General features: G+C 33.3%; 1 protein-coding gene across 1 annotated transcript; it reads left to right on the top strand.

Moving 5' to 3' along the window:
- The first annotated feature begins 8,895 nt into the window (after positions 1 to 8,895).
- LOC104886570 (loganic acid O-methyltransferase) lies at positions 8,896 to 13,491 on the top strand. The gene is made up of 3 exons (XM_010671022.4): positions 8,896 to 9,107; positions 9,465 to 10,145; positions 12,881 to 13,491. The coding sequence occupies exons 1-3, from the start codon at positions 9,036 to 9,038 to the stop codon at positions 13,241 to 13,243; spliced, it is 1,116 nt and encodes a 371-aa protein (XP_010669324.1). The 5' UTR covers positions 8,896 to 9,035; the 3' UTR covers positions 13,244 to 13,491.
- The last annotated feature ends 1,184 nt before the right edge of the window (positions 13,492 to 14,675 follow it).

Here is a 14,675-nt window from a genome sequence, read left to right as displayed (position 1 = left end):
TTCACACAGCAGCATATCATGGGAGCCCAATGTAATCGGGTTGTACCGCCCGATCGGGCTTTAACATCGACTTCCGATAAGGCATAAGCACCTGATCGGGCCCGCAAACAATGTGGTTGTTATCTCTTGTGGGCGCCAGATTGGGCTAGGTCACCCGATGGGACCGGTCCTGCCCACCTTTCTTTGTTCCTTGGCTCCAAGTGCCAAGTCTTCAACTCTTCTTTTGCTCAAGGGTCTCGGAAAGTGTCCTCGGGACCTTGGGACTCAGCATCAAACCTCTCAAATCCAATGTAGCGGTCATATAACCGTAGAAAATAGGGTATAATTCTCTAAAACCTACAATTCGACACAAAACAGCAAACCACGACTAGATGGAAAAAGTTAGTACAAAATGGCTCCTAAGAGCACTATTGACATCCTTTTTAGCATATAAGTAGGGGAAAAAATTCTATATAAAATCATAACCATCCCACCCAACTCGTGGCCACCAAAATCCCACCCCGTAACCACCCTCTCACCACCACCCAGATCGAAAACCCACGATAACCACCCAATTCAGACCCACCCAACCCAACCTATAACCATCACTGCACTTACCTTCCATCTTTCACCATTTTTGCTTTAGATCCGACTTTTTCAACCTAAACTTGAAATTCTTTGTTCTAAGGTTTCAATTTCAGGAAGGGACGTGCGACTTTGATAAGGGTAGAGATGGTGGCAGCGACTCTAACGAGGGAGGAAGTGGTGAGAGAGGAGGTTGCTGGTAAAAACTCTGGGTTTGGCGGCAGAAAACGTGAAGGTTGGTGGCGGTTGTGGTTTCGGGATGGGGGAAGGCTTCTCTGGAGGTGCTAGGGGGAGGACGAAGAGAGAGATTGGTTGAGGGAAGGCTGGGCAGGGTCGGGGGTGGGGTGGGTGAGGGAGAAGGAAAAAATTCCTTATTTTTTTTTCAAATTTAAATAAAATTTTTAAAAAATCAACCAATAAAAAAGAGACACGGGTCCTAGAGAGTGCCACGCCAGCTTGTTTACCTCCTACAATTAACAACCGGTATTGCCCTACTGGAGGAATTTTGATGTAAAGTTTATATTATTACATAATAATCAAAAGTTTGTATTATTGCGAGTGAATAACCAAAATTTTATATTATTCTTATTAAAAAATTCGACTAAATTTATATGCTCGATTAGACACACATATATAAAATCTACCAAATTTAGTACTGATAAAATGCTCGATCAATATGTCTTTATTTCCACTAGTGGAAAAAACCCTCCCTGATGCGGTCAAAACTGGCCTTTCTGATGTGGTTTTGGTCCGCATCAGGTGAGTTCGCAGCAGCTTACAAACATTTTCCGATGTGGTCCAAAACCGCATCAGAAAATGATTTACTAATGTAGTTTTGGCTTAAAATCGCATCACTTAATCGCGTTAATTAACTGATGTGGTTTTAAGCTAAAAACCGCATCAAATTCTTCAAATTTGTCTAAAAAAAAGTAGCAGATCTGCACTATCTTTCCAAGGTCCCCAAAAGTACGAACCAAAAAAACTTGATTCCAATTATTGGCTTGTACAGTAGAAATTGTATATATATATTTTAAAAAAAACCAAATATACATATATATACAGTAATACATATCAATTTACCAATTTCTAGTTTCCAGAAAATGTATATATATTATATACATATACATACCAAAAAATATATACCAAAATTTCCAGTTCGACAATGAAAAAAAACAAAGTTAAAAAAAAACGAAAAAAAGAATCAGATCTAACTAAAAAGTACAAACGAAAACACGTATATAAACTAACAAAAAAATCAGATCTAACGAAAAGAAACAAAAAAATGTATATAAAGTGAACGAAAATTACAAAAAAAAACGAACTAGATCTAACTAAAATATAAATTACAGAAAATTAAACAAAAATTACGAAAAAAAAAACTAGATCTAACTATCATTCAAATGTTAAAAATCGACACAAAGAACCCTAAATATTACTAAAAGACTTGCCGGAACCCTAAAATCGTCCAGTTCACTTGCGCAACTTCGTTCTCGAAAAATGACGAGGAATTGTCTATACTTGCCGGAGACGACGAAGATGACGAGGAATTGTATGTAACAACTTTGTTCGCGAAAATGACGAGGAAATCCATTTTCATAGAATTAGAGGTTGGGATGAAAGAGGGAAGTGAGAGTGGCGTTTGAAAGAGGGAAGTGAGAGTGGCGTTTGAAAGAGGAAAATGAGAGTGGTGTTTGAGAGAGGGAGGAGAGATTGGTGGCTGGGATTTTAGGATTTCATAAGAGAGGGAAGACTGAAATGCAAGAGAAGGAAGATGGAGGGTGAGTGGGAGTCTGGGAGAACAGATTGAATTAGCCACGCATGTCTTTTCTAAGTACGATGAATTGAGCTCGCTCAAAGAAACTGGGCAACACAAAAACTGGGCCACACAAAAATTGGGCCACGCGTGTTTTGGGCTTTTTAATATACTTGATTTTCTGATGCGGTCCAACAAATCGCATCAGATTTTTTAAAAACTGCGACGGTTTTTTAATCTAATGCGGTCCACAAGAGGACCGCATCATATTTTTCTGCCAACTTTTCTTCCCATTTTGTAATTGCTTTTCGAATTCTATTACTAAGTAAGATATAAGAATTTTTTCCACTAATATCCTCTTTTCCGTTTCTTTTCCAATTTTAACAAAGTTTGCTATTCACAACACGAGAAATGATAAACATCTAATTGCTAGATGTTTATAAACATCTAGCAGGGGTAAAATTGTCAATATACATAAAAAAAAGTTATCAGTCAAATAAAAAAGTAATCTCGAAAATTGGGCACTGTCAGAAAATTTCGATGCTAATATATGATGTTCATGCTACTACAACTTGTGTTCGTGTAACTATAACTAGTGTTTATGCAACTAAAAATAGTGTTTATGTATAAACAGATAGTGTTCGTATTTTTTTAATTGGACACTGTCAGAAGATTCCGATGCTAATATACAGTGTTCATGCTACTAGAACTAGTGTTCGTGTAACTATAACTAGTGTTTATGCAACTCACACTAGTGTTTGTGTATAAACAGATAGTGTTCGTATTTTTTTTTTTACATATCTAAATAAGAGATAGAGAAGAGTAAAATAAAAATATGATGAAATTATATCAAGATGGATGTCTATTTGTAGAGAATAAAAATATATGAATATTGGTATATTTTTTATTTTTTTCTAAAATATATTTTTGAGATATACAAGTTTAAAAAATTGGAAAAAGTAATTTGTTTGGATAAACAATATAGTGACATGTGTACCACTCACATGTTGCCACATTAATGTTAGATGTTTGGCAAACATCTAGCAATTAGATGTTTATCATTTCTCTTCACAACACTGCATAAACCAATATAGAACTATTTTCTACTTTGATAGAAAGTATTACCACGTCATTCCATGAAAATATAGTGTTGGAGTCCCTTCAAAATAAAAACGTTAGTGTTGGAGAAAGGAAATCAACCAATCAGTATTATGAGTAGAGATGACATTGGGTAATGGACCCTACCCAGATTCGTGGATCCAGATCCATTGTTAACGGATCTGGATCGTCAAATTTTGGACCCTATGGATCCTCCTTGAAAAAAATGGATTTGGACCGGGTCCTAAATTACTACCCAGATTCAGATCCGTTTACCCATTTTTATAATATTATTATAATTTAATATTATATTTTGATAATATTATAATATTAGTTAGTATATGTAAAACGGATTTTCGCTTGAATTTCGGATTATTATTCTAATTAATGTGTGATTTTTGTGCAAATTTACAGGATAATTAAGTTCGAAAATTGGGTTGATAACTAATCTACAATTTGATAATTGCGTACTTGTAAGTAGTTACAATGGTTATTTTTCAAATATTAAATGTATTTTTTGGTTGATATTAGATGACTTTATTATTCAAAATCTTTAATCATTGTAAAAACTGGGTTAGTTTGAAGACAATAGGCAATGATCCGTTTTGGATCCGTTTAGGACCCGGATCCATAGGATCCATACGGATCTGGATCTTCATTTTTATTACCCAGTGGATCCGGATAGGATATAAATCTTTGCCTAAAACGGATCTGGATATGAATTCTAGAAGACTCTGTCCAAATCCTAGTCATTGTCATCTCTAATTATGAGCAAAGATATTAATGCTTTTAGAAGTAGAACCACCGCTAAAATAAGATAGGACATTGATTGACACATATACTTCGGGAAAACGAAATGCAATGTACACGCGTGCAACGCGAGGGACTTCTTATCTTTCATCGATTTTTTTCTTATGTTTGACAGACAAAACTACCCAAACTTAAATCATCAAATTACTAGAGTACAAGTCACTTTCCAATACCCTCGTCACCTCGTGCAACGCAAGGAAATCATATACTGTACCTAACTTTCCAATTTAATTACATTAAACAGGTGATTATAAACATGAGTCACCCATGTTTGAGTACTATTGTGGTTGAGTGTAGTAATATCACTAGTATTATATTATACTCCCTCCGTCCCAAAATATAGTTTTTATTTCTATTATGAGTGTCCCAAAATATAGTTCCCATTTCCATATTTAGTTCCATATTTTTTTTTGTAATTTGTCTAGAAAGAACGTGTCCCATCATTTATTTGCTTCTTGAAATTTGTTTTTTCCTTTATTTATTCAACCAAAATGTTACAATTAATGCTCTTTCACCAATTATTCTCCACTCTCTCTCCTAAAATCATCTTTCCCCATACAACATTTATTTAAATAAATAAAAATCTTTACTATTCCTCTTATATTCTACTTACATAAATTACTGTGAAAAAAGGGAAATGAGAACTATATTTTGGGACGGAGGGAGTACTTCATTTGTTATGAAATAAGTAAAAGGAAAATGATATACGTATAAATATTGAATCAAGCATTTATTACATTAGTTGATGTGAAATTGTATCTTGAATTATTAAACTGTTTTCATTTAAAGAAATGTATTTAATGCTTATATGTAGTCCTTAGATTACCCTTATGCTTAATGTTGGAACATGGTTTGTTGAACCAAATACAAGTCGAACTTGAAGTATTCTTATCAAGCGAGCTCACACAAAAATTTGAAGTTTGAGGTGATTTCAGATTCAAGCTCAAACTCGAATTAAACTATCTGATCGAGGCCTGTCAATGTTCGTTTAGGCTCAACTCAAATCAAGGTCAACCATATGGTGCTTTCTTTTCACTTTAAAACTCCTAACATGATTTTTTTAGAGTTTATTGGTATTAAAGCTTATCTAACTTATTTGAATGTATTAGACCTAAGACGAATGTTCTTTAAGTAGAACAAAATGCATCTTTAATAATTAAGAACACATCTTTGAGGAATAAAGCTTTTTGTTTTAGCAAGTCTTAGATGTAGGACATTGTAGAAACACACACATTATTGTAGGTTGTGGAACCACCACAGTAAGACTTGGTATAGTGGTAAAACTTGTATCTTACAAACTCAAGTTTGTGAAATCAAAGTCCACTATGGATACTTTGATAGTGGAGATTTCACATTCCCAACCTACCCTTTCCTAAGAAAACACATGCTTGTTAAGCTCGATCGAGTAATTAACTGTGTGAGACTTTGATCGATCTAACATAAAATCTATGTATGCTTATATAAAGGAATTTTCTTTGAGAGTATACTGGTGACACCTAGGATTGTCATGTCACAAATATAAAGGAAAAAGAAATTTTGTTAGAATAAACATTTTTGTATACCAGAAACAACGTTTTATATTCTTTTTGACAACTGAACACCTTAAAATTATATTTTTTTAGAATAAACATTTTTGTATACTAGAAACAACGTTTTATATTCTTTTTGACAACTGAACACCTTAAAATTATATATTTTTTTGCGAGAAACAATAATCTTACTCTATTTTTTTGGCATTGACCCATACATTTAGCGTTGACCCACTTAAATCACACATGCACTCTACACGTGCTTTGCATAGGGAAAAATGGGAAAAGGAAAAAGTGGGAAAAGAGAAAACTGATGCACATGCGGTATAGGTAAAAAAAGTGATAAATAAAACTTGAAAGTTACATTGGTGGGTCAAATGTGTGTACTTGAAAATAAGGTAAGGTTGTATCTTGCAAAATTAAAATTTTTAAGCTCCTAAGTTGTCAGAAATATCATAAAGCGTTCTTTCTCGTAAAAAGACGTATATAAGAGGTTTGCTTTGACAATTTATCCAAAATAAGAATTTAAACAATAGAATTATATAGAGGCCAAAAATACTACATAGAGTTTTAGAGAACAGAAAGTTGAGTTTGATTTTGAATAACAACTCAAAATGTTATACACAATGTAAATTTATTTTAGCTTTTTCAGCATAATTTAAAATATTATAAACTTTATATGATTGCGAAGTGCTCAAAATATATTTCTAAACAAGATCCTTCAAAATACAGTTCTATAATTGTGCATAGAAGCATATAAAAATAAAGATATATTACAAGAATATACTAAAGTTTACAAAAGAAAAAATATAGTAAAAATAGTATAATATTGTATTTAAAAAATAAAAATTACAGTAGAAATAGGAGACTATATATTTAAAAATATAAGAATTATTGTAGAATTAGAGTGTTAAAATTTTATAAATATAAATGTAGAACAATACAAATAACTTGTGCAATGCATGAAATTCAAAAGCTACACATAAAGAATAAAATTTTCGAGAGTGTTTAGAGATCTTCAACTTTTTAAGAGTATATAGAGAGTCACCTAAGAGTGCCATGTCACAAAATTTTAAGATTTAATTTTGTTAATTAAATAATATAAGTTCCACCGTACATAAGCTCATTACATATTTGGGTGAACCTTTCTAATTAAAATCACATACATAAAAATCAACTTTTTAACTGAAACCAGTTTGTGTGCCCAAGGGATGCCCACAATACTATGTGTTGGGCTATGATTTTTCTTTAATTAGGTAACATCTTAGGGACCGTTCGTTATCGTTTTTTGTTTTTAGTTTTCAGTTGTTTTGAAAACTAAAAACCAAAAACAGAAAACCTGAAAAAGTAGTTTTCACTTTTTAGTTGTCAATTTTCAAAATCATCATGTTCCCCATAAGTCTGACTAATCTTTTATTCATTATAGGACATATATCATATGACTTTGAAAATCAAAAAATCAAAAAACAGAAAACCACAGTAATACCGAACGGGCCCTTAGTAACTTGATTTATATTATGATTAAAATGTGATGTGACTTAGTGGTAAAATGATGATATCTTAAAACGAACGATTAGAGATTGACAGTAATTGCACGACTTTTTGGGTCAAGTACAATGAGATGACACATGGCGGCGAAGAGATGTCACTTTATGGATGACAATAGCGCCAAGTCAGCGCTTGAGAGAGAGATGATAGGTGACATATGGTGGTGTGCTGTTTATTTTTCAATGCATTTTAAACATATATGCACGCGATGCCACATAATTTGATTTTTAACTAAAAAATTGTTAATTACATCTATTCAAATCTTTGTTTTTAACTAAAAACTGATGTTAATGAAGTTGAGAAATTTCCTTTGGATTTGATAAAGCTATCATGTAATTTGATTTTTTTTTTGTTATTCAAAAAAATTGATAAAAGTATGATATTATCTTACTTAAGAATATATGTAATTTGGAGAGGACATCAAAATCATCCCTTCCTTCCTTATACTCCATCCATTTTCTTTTATTGTCACACTTCACTTTAGGGAAGAACTAGAAATTTTGCAAAAAGTAAAAGTACAACCAAAGAATGAGTATTGTTAAACGTCGTCCCAAAATTACTTAAAATCGTCCCAGGTCCACTTTTAATAGACTATTTTGGCCTTTCTCTTTTTTCCACCACCTACACCAACAACCACCACCTGAACCATCAGCCACCACCGCCAATAGCCACCTCCTTTACACCCTTGAAATCGAATATTTTTTTTATACTGGGGCCATGGGAGGAATGAACGTCCTAGCCAGACGTTCCTCCTAATTACCCAAGTAACAAATTTTTTTTGCTTTTAAGCCCATGGAAATCTACGTCGGTTGTTGGTGGTCTCTCAACGACAAGACGTGCCTTTGGCAAAGGGGCAGTGGTGTGTTAGTGTGGGGTCACAGGGATTCATAAGGAGGAGTGAGAAAATAGGGGCGAGAGAAGTGAATTTTGCGGGGGGGCCGATGAGGGAGTGGTTGAGGAGTGGTGTTCTTGGTGGTGCGGCTAGATTTGCTGGTGGTGGTTGAGGAGTGGTGTTGTGGTGGTGCGCTGCGACAGACTTGGTGGTGGCATTTTGGTGGTTGTGTTTAAGAAAATAGAGGAAAGAGATATGGCAAAGAGGACTAGAGGTGGGGCTGGTGGTTGTGCCAATGGTGGTGGTTGTGGTAGGAGGTGGATGGAGATGGCTGGTGGTGGGGGTGGTGGTTGAAGAAAGAAAAGGTTATAAATGTAATTTCAACTTTTTTTGGGGAGATTTTAAGTACTTTTGAGGCGACAAATATAAGTTCAGCCAAAAAATATTTGGTTTTGAAAAATGTAAAAGAATCATTAAAATATTATTCAAAAAAGTAGGATAAGTGAGAAGATTTTGGATGGATTATCAAAATAGGTGGTGGGGAATATGAGAAAGAAAAGTATAAAAAGTTGATGCAATGGGAAAATGTAACACACCATCAGTCTTGAGAGAAGTGAAACACTTCTCTCTTTTATATGAGATTTTTTTAAGAGTAGTGTTTAACTTATTTCAACTCGAAAAAAGTAATTAAATAGAAAAGGAAAAAAATGTAACAATTAAAACAAAATGGGGTAGTACTTTTATGATATAGGAGTACAACTTACAAGCCCATTTAAAGGCGAGATGAGTAAGGGACTAGTTCTTCTCAAAGAAAGCAATTTACTAATTGAAACAGCATTCAACTCTAGAGCGAGAAAGAGAGGAAAGAGAGAGAGAGAGATAGCGCTTCACCGAGACAGCCATGGGGAATGAATCATATCCAATGAAGGGAGGAGATGGAACTTTCAGCTACACCAAAAACTCTAGCTTCCAGGTTTGTAATTTTTTCTCTCTATTTGATCCTCATAATTTCCAACATTTTTTTTTCATTTTTATGTATACTAGTGCTGCAAATGAATTTATTCATGATCTATGGCTTGGGAAATTTTTATTCCATTTTATTTGATTTCCTTTTTATTCTGGATACTGAGAATATATGATCTATGGCATGAATCATATCCAATTAAGGCAGCTAATACCGTGACTGCTCATCATGAATATAGCATACTTGCTGCATATGTATAGTAGTCTTATGAAAATTCAAATTTGATTAGTGAAGTTGGTCACTTTTCATGGAAAAAATTGCATATACCATCATTTCTAATACAATAATCTCTGAAAAACGACACAGAAAGCAGCGTCAAGTGTAGCACAAGGTCTAATTTGCTCCGCGATCACCGATAAATTCGATGCCCAGAAATTTCTAATGTCAACCACTTCCACAGCACCAGCATCAGCAACCTCGACAATATGTATAGCTGACTTGGGCTGCTCGGTGGGTCCAAATACATTCACAGCAATGCAAAATGTCATAGACACCATTGAGGCCAAATCAAAAATTCATTCCCAAAGCCCACAATTTCAAGTGTTTTTCAACGACCACACAGGCAACGATTTCAACACCCTCTTCACCTCCCTGCCTTCAAACCGTGCCTACTTCTCAGCTGCTGTGCCGGGTTCCTTCTATGGCCGTCTCTTCCCAGATGCCTCCCTCCACTTTATCCACTCGTCTTATGCTCTACAATGGTTGTCCAAGGCACCTGAGGAGTTAGTTAACATGGATTCTGAGGCGTGGAACGGAGGAAGAATCCATTACACTGGTGCACCACAGGGTGTTGTGGATGCGTACTGTAGGCAGTTTTTTAAAGATATGGAGTTGTTCTTGGACGGAAGAGCAAGAGAGCTTGTAGTTGGAGGGATGATGGTGCTCATTATGCCATGTGTTCCTGATGAAACTGTGACTCATTCCCAGGTTCCTGCTGGTATCATGTTTGATCTCTTGGGGGCTTCCTTACTAGATATGGTTAAAACGGTAAGTGCAATTTATTGCTTTGGTATTATTTTTATTATACTACCTCTGTTTCAAATTGATTGTGATACTTACATTTTTCACGCATGCCAATGCAAAACTTTGAGGACATATATTTTTAGTTTTGTATTTGTAAAAATTATAAAAAGTACATATTAATAAAATACATACTAATACGATCTAACAAGATCCCACATGACTATGTTTTTATTCACGTATAAATCACAAACGAGGGTCAAAGTGCAATTTGTGAATAGTGTAAAATGTCAAAGTGTAAAAATTAATTTGAAACGGAGGTAGTACAAGGGAAGGGGAGCTATTACTCGGGCCCTTTCCTTTCTAAATTACAAATTCACTTACAAAATAAAAGGGACTTCAAACAAAAATATTGGAAATAAAATTATAACAATCACCCACAAGTCAACTAAAATCATAAAATTGCATAATTTACATTCTACAAATCACTCAAATGAGAAAACTTTAAAAAAAAAAATCAAAAAATTAACTTACAAACTACAACCAATACACTACAACGTCAATACATATTCACAAAAAATTGACTTGAAATCAAAGTGTCCACTTTCTTCACGGTATATGAAGTAGTGTATTTAATTCAAAAATTATCAACTAAAAAATTATAATATTATAAATCATTAAAATTCAATAAAATTTCTATTTTATTCATAGAATTTAACATTGAAAAGTAAAAAAAAAAATTATTGGTGAGAGACTTAAGTGACAGAGACTAAGGGCATGTTCTCTTCGACATAAAACAGCTAAACTGAACTGAATTGAATTAAATTGAATTGAATTAAACTGAATTGAATTAAATTAAATGTAATAAATATATCAATAATATTTAAGCAATAATAATATAAATTTTAAACAATTATAATAATAAGTAATAATAATGAATAGTTAATAATGAATAAAATAAGAGTAGTATTTTGGATATTTTTAAATGATAGTTATAAATAAATAATATTAATATTCATAAATTATTAATAATAATAATTGATGATAATAATGATAATTAATAATTATTATGTTATATTATTTGTATTATTATATTGATACTTGATGATGATTATAAAATAACAATAGTATCTAAGAAGTAAATTAATATTACTATTTTAATAATTAGATTTAATAATTTAAAAATATTTAGTAATAAAAATAATGATTGGGTCGGATCGCGCAAAATTGCATCATAAACCGCTTTGACGCGATTTGATTGATTTATGGGATAATAATCGTGGGTTTATTTGTGCTTTTGACCTTAACCATGTTCCTCCTGATAATAGTAATAATAATGAGTAAAGCTATAATAAACAAAATAATATACAGAAATAATAATAATAATAATAATAATAATAATGATGATGATAATACTTAATAAAAATGATATAAAAATAAATAATAATAAGAGTAATTAGTAAAATAAATTATACTAATATAATAATAATATTTAACAAAATGGTTATAAAAAGAATGGAACTGAACTGAACTTAAGCTGGGGAGTACAGGCCCTAAACCAATTAAATTTTGTAACTAAAAACAATTATACTTCGTATATTTCTAATGTACAAATTTTGACTTTTACTTACGTCGAAAAAAACGAGTTTATGTCTTGAAAAAAGTCCAAGCACGCATGGTGTGCAAAAAATGCTAGTATAATAATGGGTTTTTTGTCAGAAAGGACCTAATAAAATACAAGTTTTGTGGGGAAGGACCTAATAAAAATTTTTTTGTCAAAAAGGACCTAATAAAATACTTCCGATTGTGAACAGGAACCACTTTATGAATTTCCGGCCAAATTTACCATTTACCGGCGTTGACCCTTTTGTTTACCCCTAGTTGACTCTTTAATGTTCAATTCCTATTTTAACTGACCCAAACATATTGAATTCTCACACTTTTCTCCCAACAGCGCAATCTCCATTGAAGTGAAGTACAACTTATTCGATCTTATCCTGCAACCTTCATCAAATCCAAGCTATGTTTTGCTCTTCAGTTTTTACTCTCTCAATGTTTAAGGGTTTTTGAAATTTAGGGCTCCTATTATACGTTTTTCCCAAAAACGCAAATTAGGGTTCTTAATTTTACTGTAATTTCTCTTCTCCTCCTAATTTTACGGTAATAGAAACAGAACATTAAAGACTTAACTAAGGGTAAAAAAAGGGTCAACGCCGGTAAATGGTAAATTTGGCCGGAAATTCATAAAGTGGTTCCTGTTCACAATCGAAAGTATTTTATTAGGTCCTTTTTGACAAAAAAAATTTTATTAGGTCCTTCCCCACAAAACATGTATTTTATTAGGTCCTTTCTGACAAAAAACCCTATAATATATTGCAATAGGTAAGTATTGTGATGCCGATAAGATTGATAAAATATATGCCATACATGACATAGTTTATATAAATACTTAAAAGTAATTCACGTCAAAATTTAACCTTGATAAATAGAACGCCTTATAATGTCCTCGTTCCTTTGTCTTTCTATTCCTTCCCTCACAACTTTCAGCGATCCAACTTTTGGATTGATGCCTTCAAAGTGACTTGCCATTTTATGTGTAAGAACTAGTGCGAAATCTCTACTAAGAATAATCAACAATCAAAGTTTGACCACATTGCAATGGCGCCTTCATATTTAAGAACGGAGATAGTAACAACTAGTTGACCAAAATTATTATTAATTTTATTGCGTTTTGTTTCCTTCCCATTCCCCATGATTTTCAGGGAGTTATTAGTCAGGGACAAGTAGACTCCTTCAACTTGCCAATCTATGGTGTTGCACCAAAGGAGATGGAAGCGTTAGTAGAGAAGAACGGGCGATTCAGTATAGAGAAAATGGAGTTAACTAACCCAGCTTCAGCAGTAAAATCAACGGAGGATAGTCTTAACACTTCAGTTTCTGGTAACGCAATAGCTAGACACTTAAGAGCTGGAATGGAAGGAATTTTGTCAAATCACTTTGGCGTCGATATTATGGATGAACTGTTTGATAGGTTTTCCCAGAAGACTATGGAATTCTCTGAGAGGTTCAATGCATGCCATAAGCAAGGAACTCAGTTGTTTCTAACCCTCGTCAAGCGGAAATAAGCTTTTTTTTTTCTTTGACAGTTAGTCTCGGAACTTGAAGCTTGAAACCTTTTAAACTTTCGTTTTTATTGAAGGGGTGGAAGTTGGAACCTTCTTGTTAGCAATGATCTAAGAGCATATCCCTTTTATATATGCATGTAGAGGTGTCAATTCAGTTTAATAGTTCTGTTATGATTATATCCAAACAGTTAGTTTACAACTATTAAAATTATTAACAGTTTAGTTAATAAACTTTTCAGTTTAATTTAGTTATTTCTTTTCCAGTTTTAGTTCAATTCAGTTGCAGTTTAAACTAGTTTTTATCTGAACAGTAAACCAAGCAACGGTTGAATCCATAGCAGTTAAAACACGTTGCAGTTATTTTCAGTTTTGTTTCAGGTTATTTCAGTTATTGACAAAAATTACATAAGCTCGACAATAATAGCATTGGTTCGGATAGAAGTTAGTCACATTCTTGCATTTGTTCGGGAAAAGATGGAGTTTCATGTCAAGTTTTAGCCAAATAATTTTACGAGTTCGGTCAAAATTGACGTGGCAAATAAGTGTAGTCCGACATTGGCCTCGAAAAAAATGGTTGTACTTCCCAAAAACGTTATGAATTTGATATCGGTATATGTGTACTTACTAATATATTCGACAATTTGGAATATGACAATTTTATATAAGTCGATATTCAAACTTTTAGTTGTATGCAAATCACATCATGTTTGGTTAAAAGAACGTTTCATATTACTGTTTTAAACCAATTTGAATGTTCTTTGTTGACTTCGAAGGCCTTCTCCATATTTTCTTCTCTAATACAGATTGCCTTGTAGTCATCCAAAGTTTCCAAAAGAAGTTTTATTAGTTGATTCTTTGAAAGTTCTTTTAACTCTTCTTCAATCACATTAATGCGTACCTTATTGCTTGGCAATCGTCTTCATCATCTGTCTTCGCCATGAGACATAAATGAGTTGTTTCCTCTTAGGTTGTTCCTGCTCCTCGTCAGAGTCTGATTCTCCCCAGGCGCAACCATGGACCCTTCTCATTCAACTTTTGAGAAAGGTTTATGTTGTTCCTTTCCTTTCTCCTTGTATTTTCCTTTACCTTGTCATTTTCCCAAAGTGGACATTCCTTTATAAAGTGTCAGGATTTCCACACTTATGACAGCTTAGCTTTGCAGGCTTTTTCGTGTTTTTCCCTTTATAATTCTTGTTAAAGAATTTCTTAAACTTTTTCACAATTAATGCTGTCAGTTTCTGAATTATCTTGTTTTTCCGATTTGAGAGCCAAAGCTTTAGGTCTACTAGGATCAACCTTATGAGTTCCCAGATGTAGCTCATGAGTCAACAAGGAACCTGCAAGTTGTTCAATATTGAAGGTGGTGAAATCTTTGGTTTCTTGCAGAGCTGTACTTTGCCATCCATTTCTCATCCTGCGGGAGACTCCTAAG

The sequence above is a fragment of the Beta vulgaris genome, chromosome 2 (genome assembly GCF_026745355.1).
Source record: "Beta vulgaris subsp. vulgaris cultivar EL10 chromosome 2, EL10.2, whole genome shotgun sequence".
Lineage (NCBI taxonomy): Eukaryota > Viridiplantae > Streptophyta > Magnoliopsida > Caryophyllales > Amaranthaceae > Beta > Beta vulgaris.
This window is presented reverse-complemented; position numbering and strand designations above follow the sequence as displayed.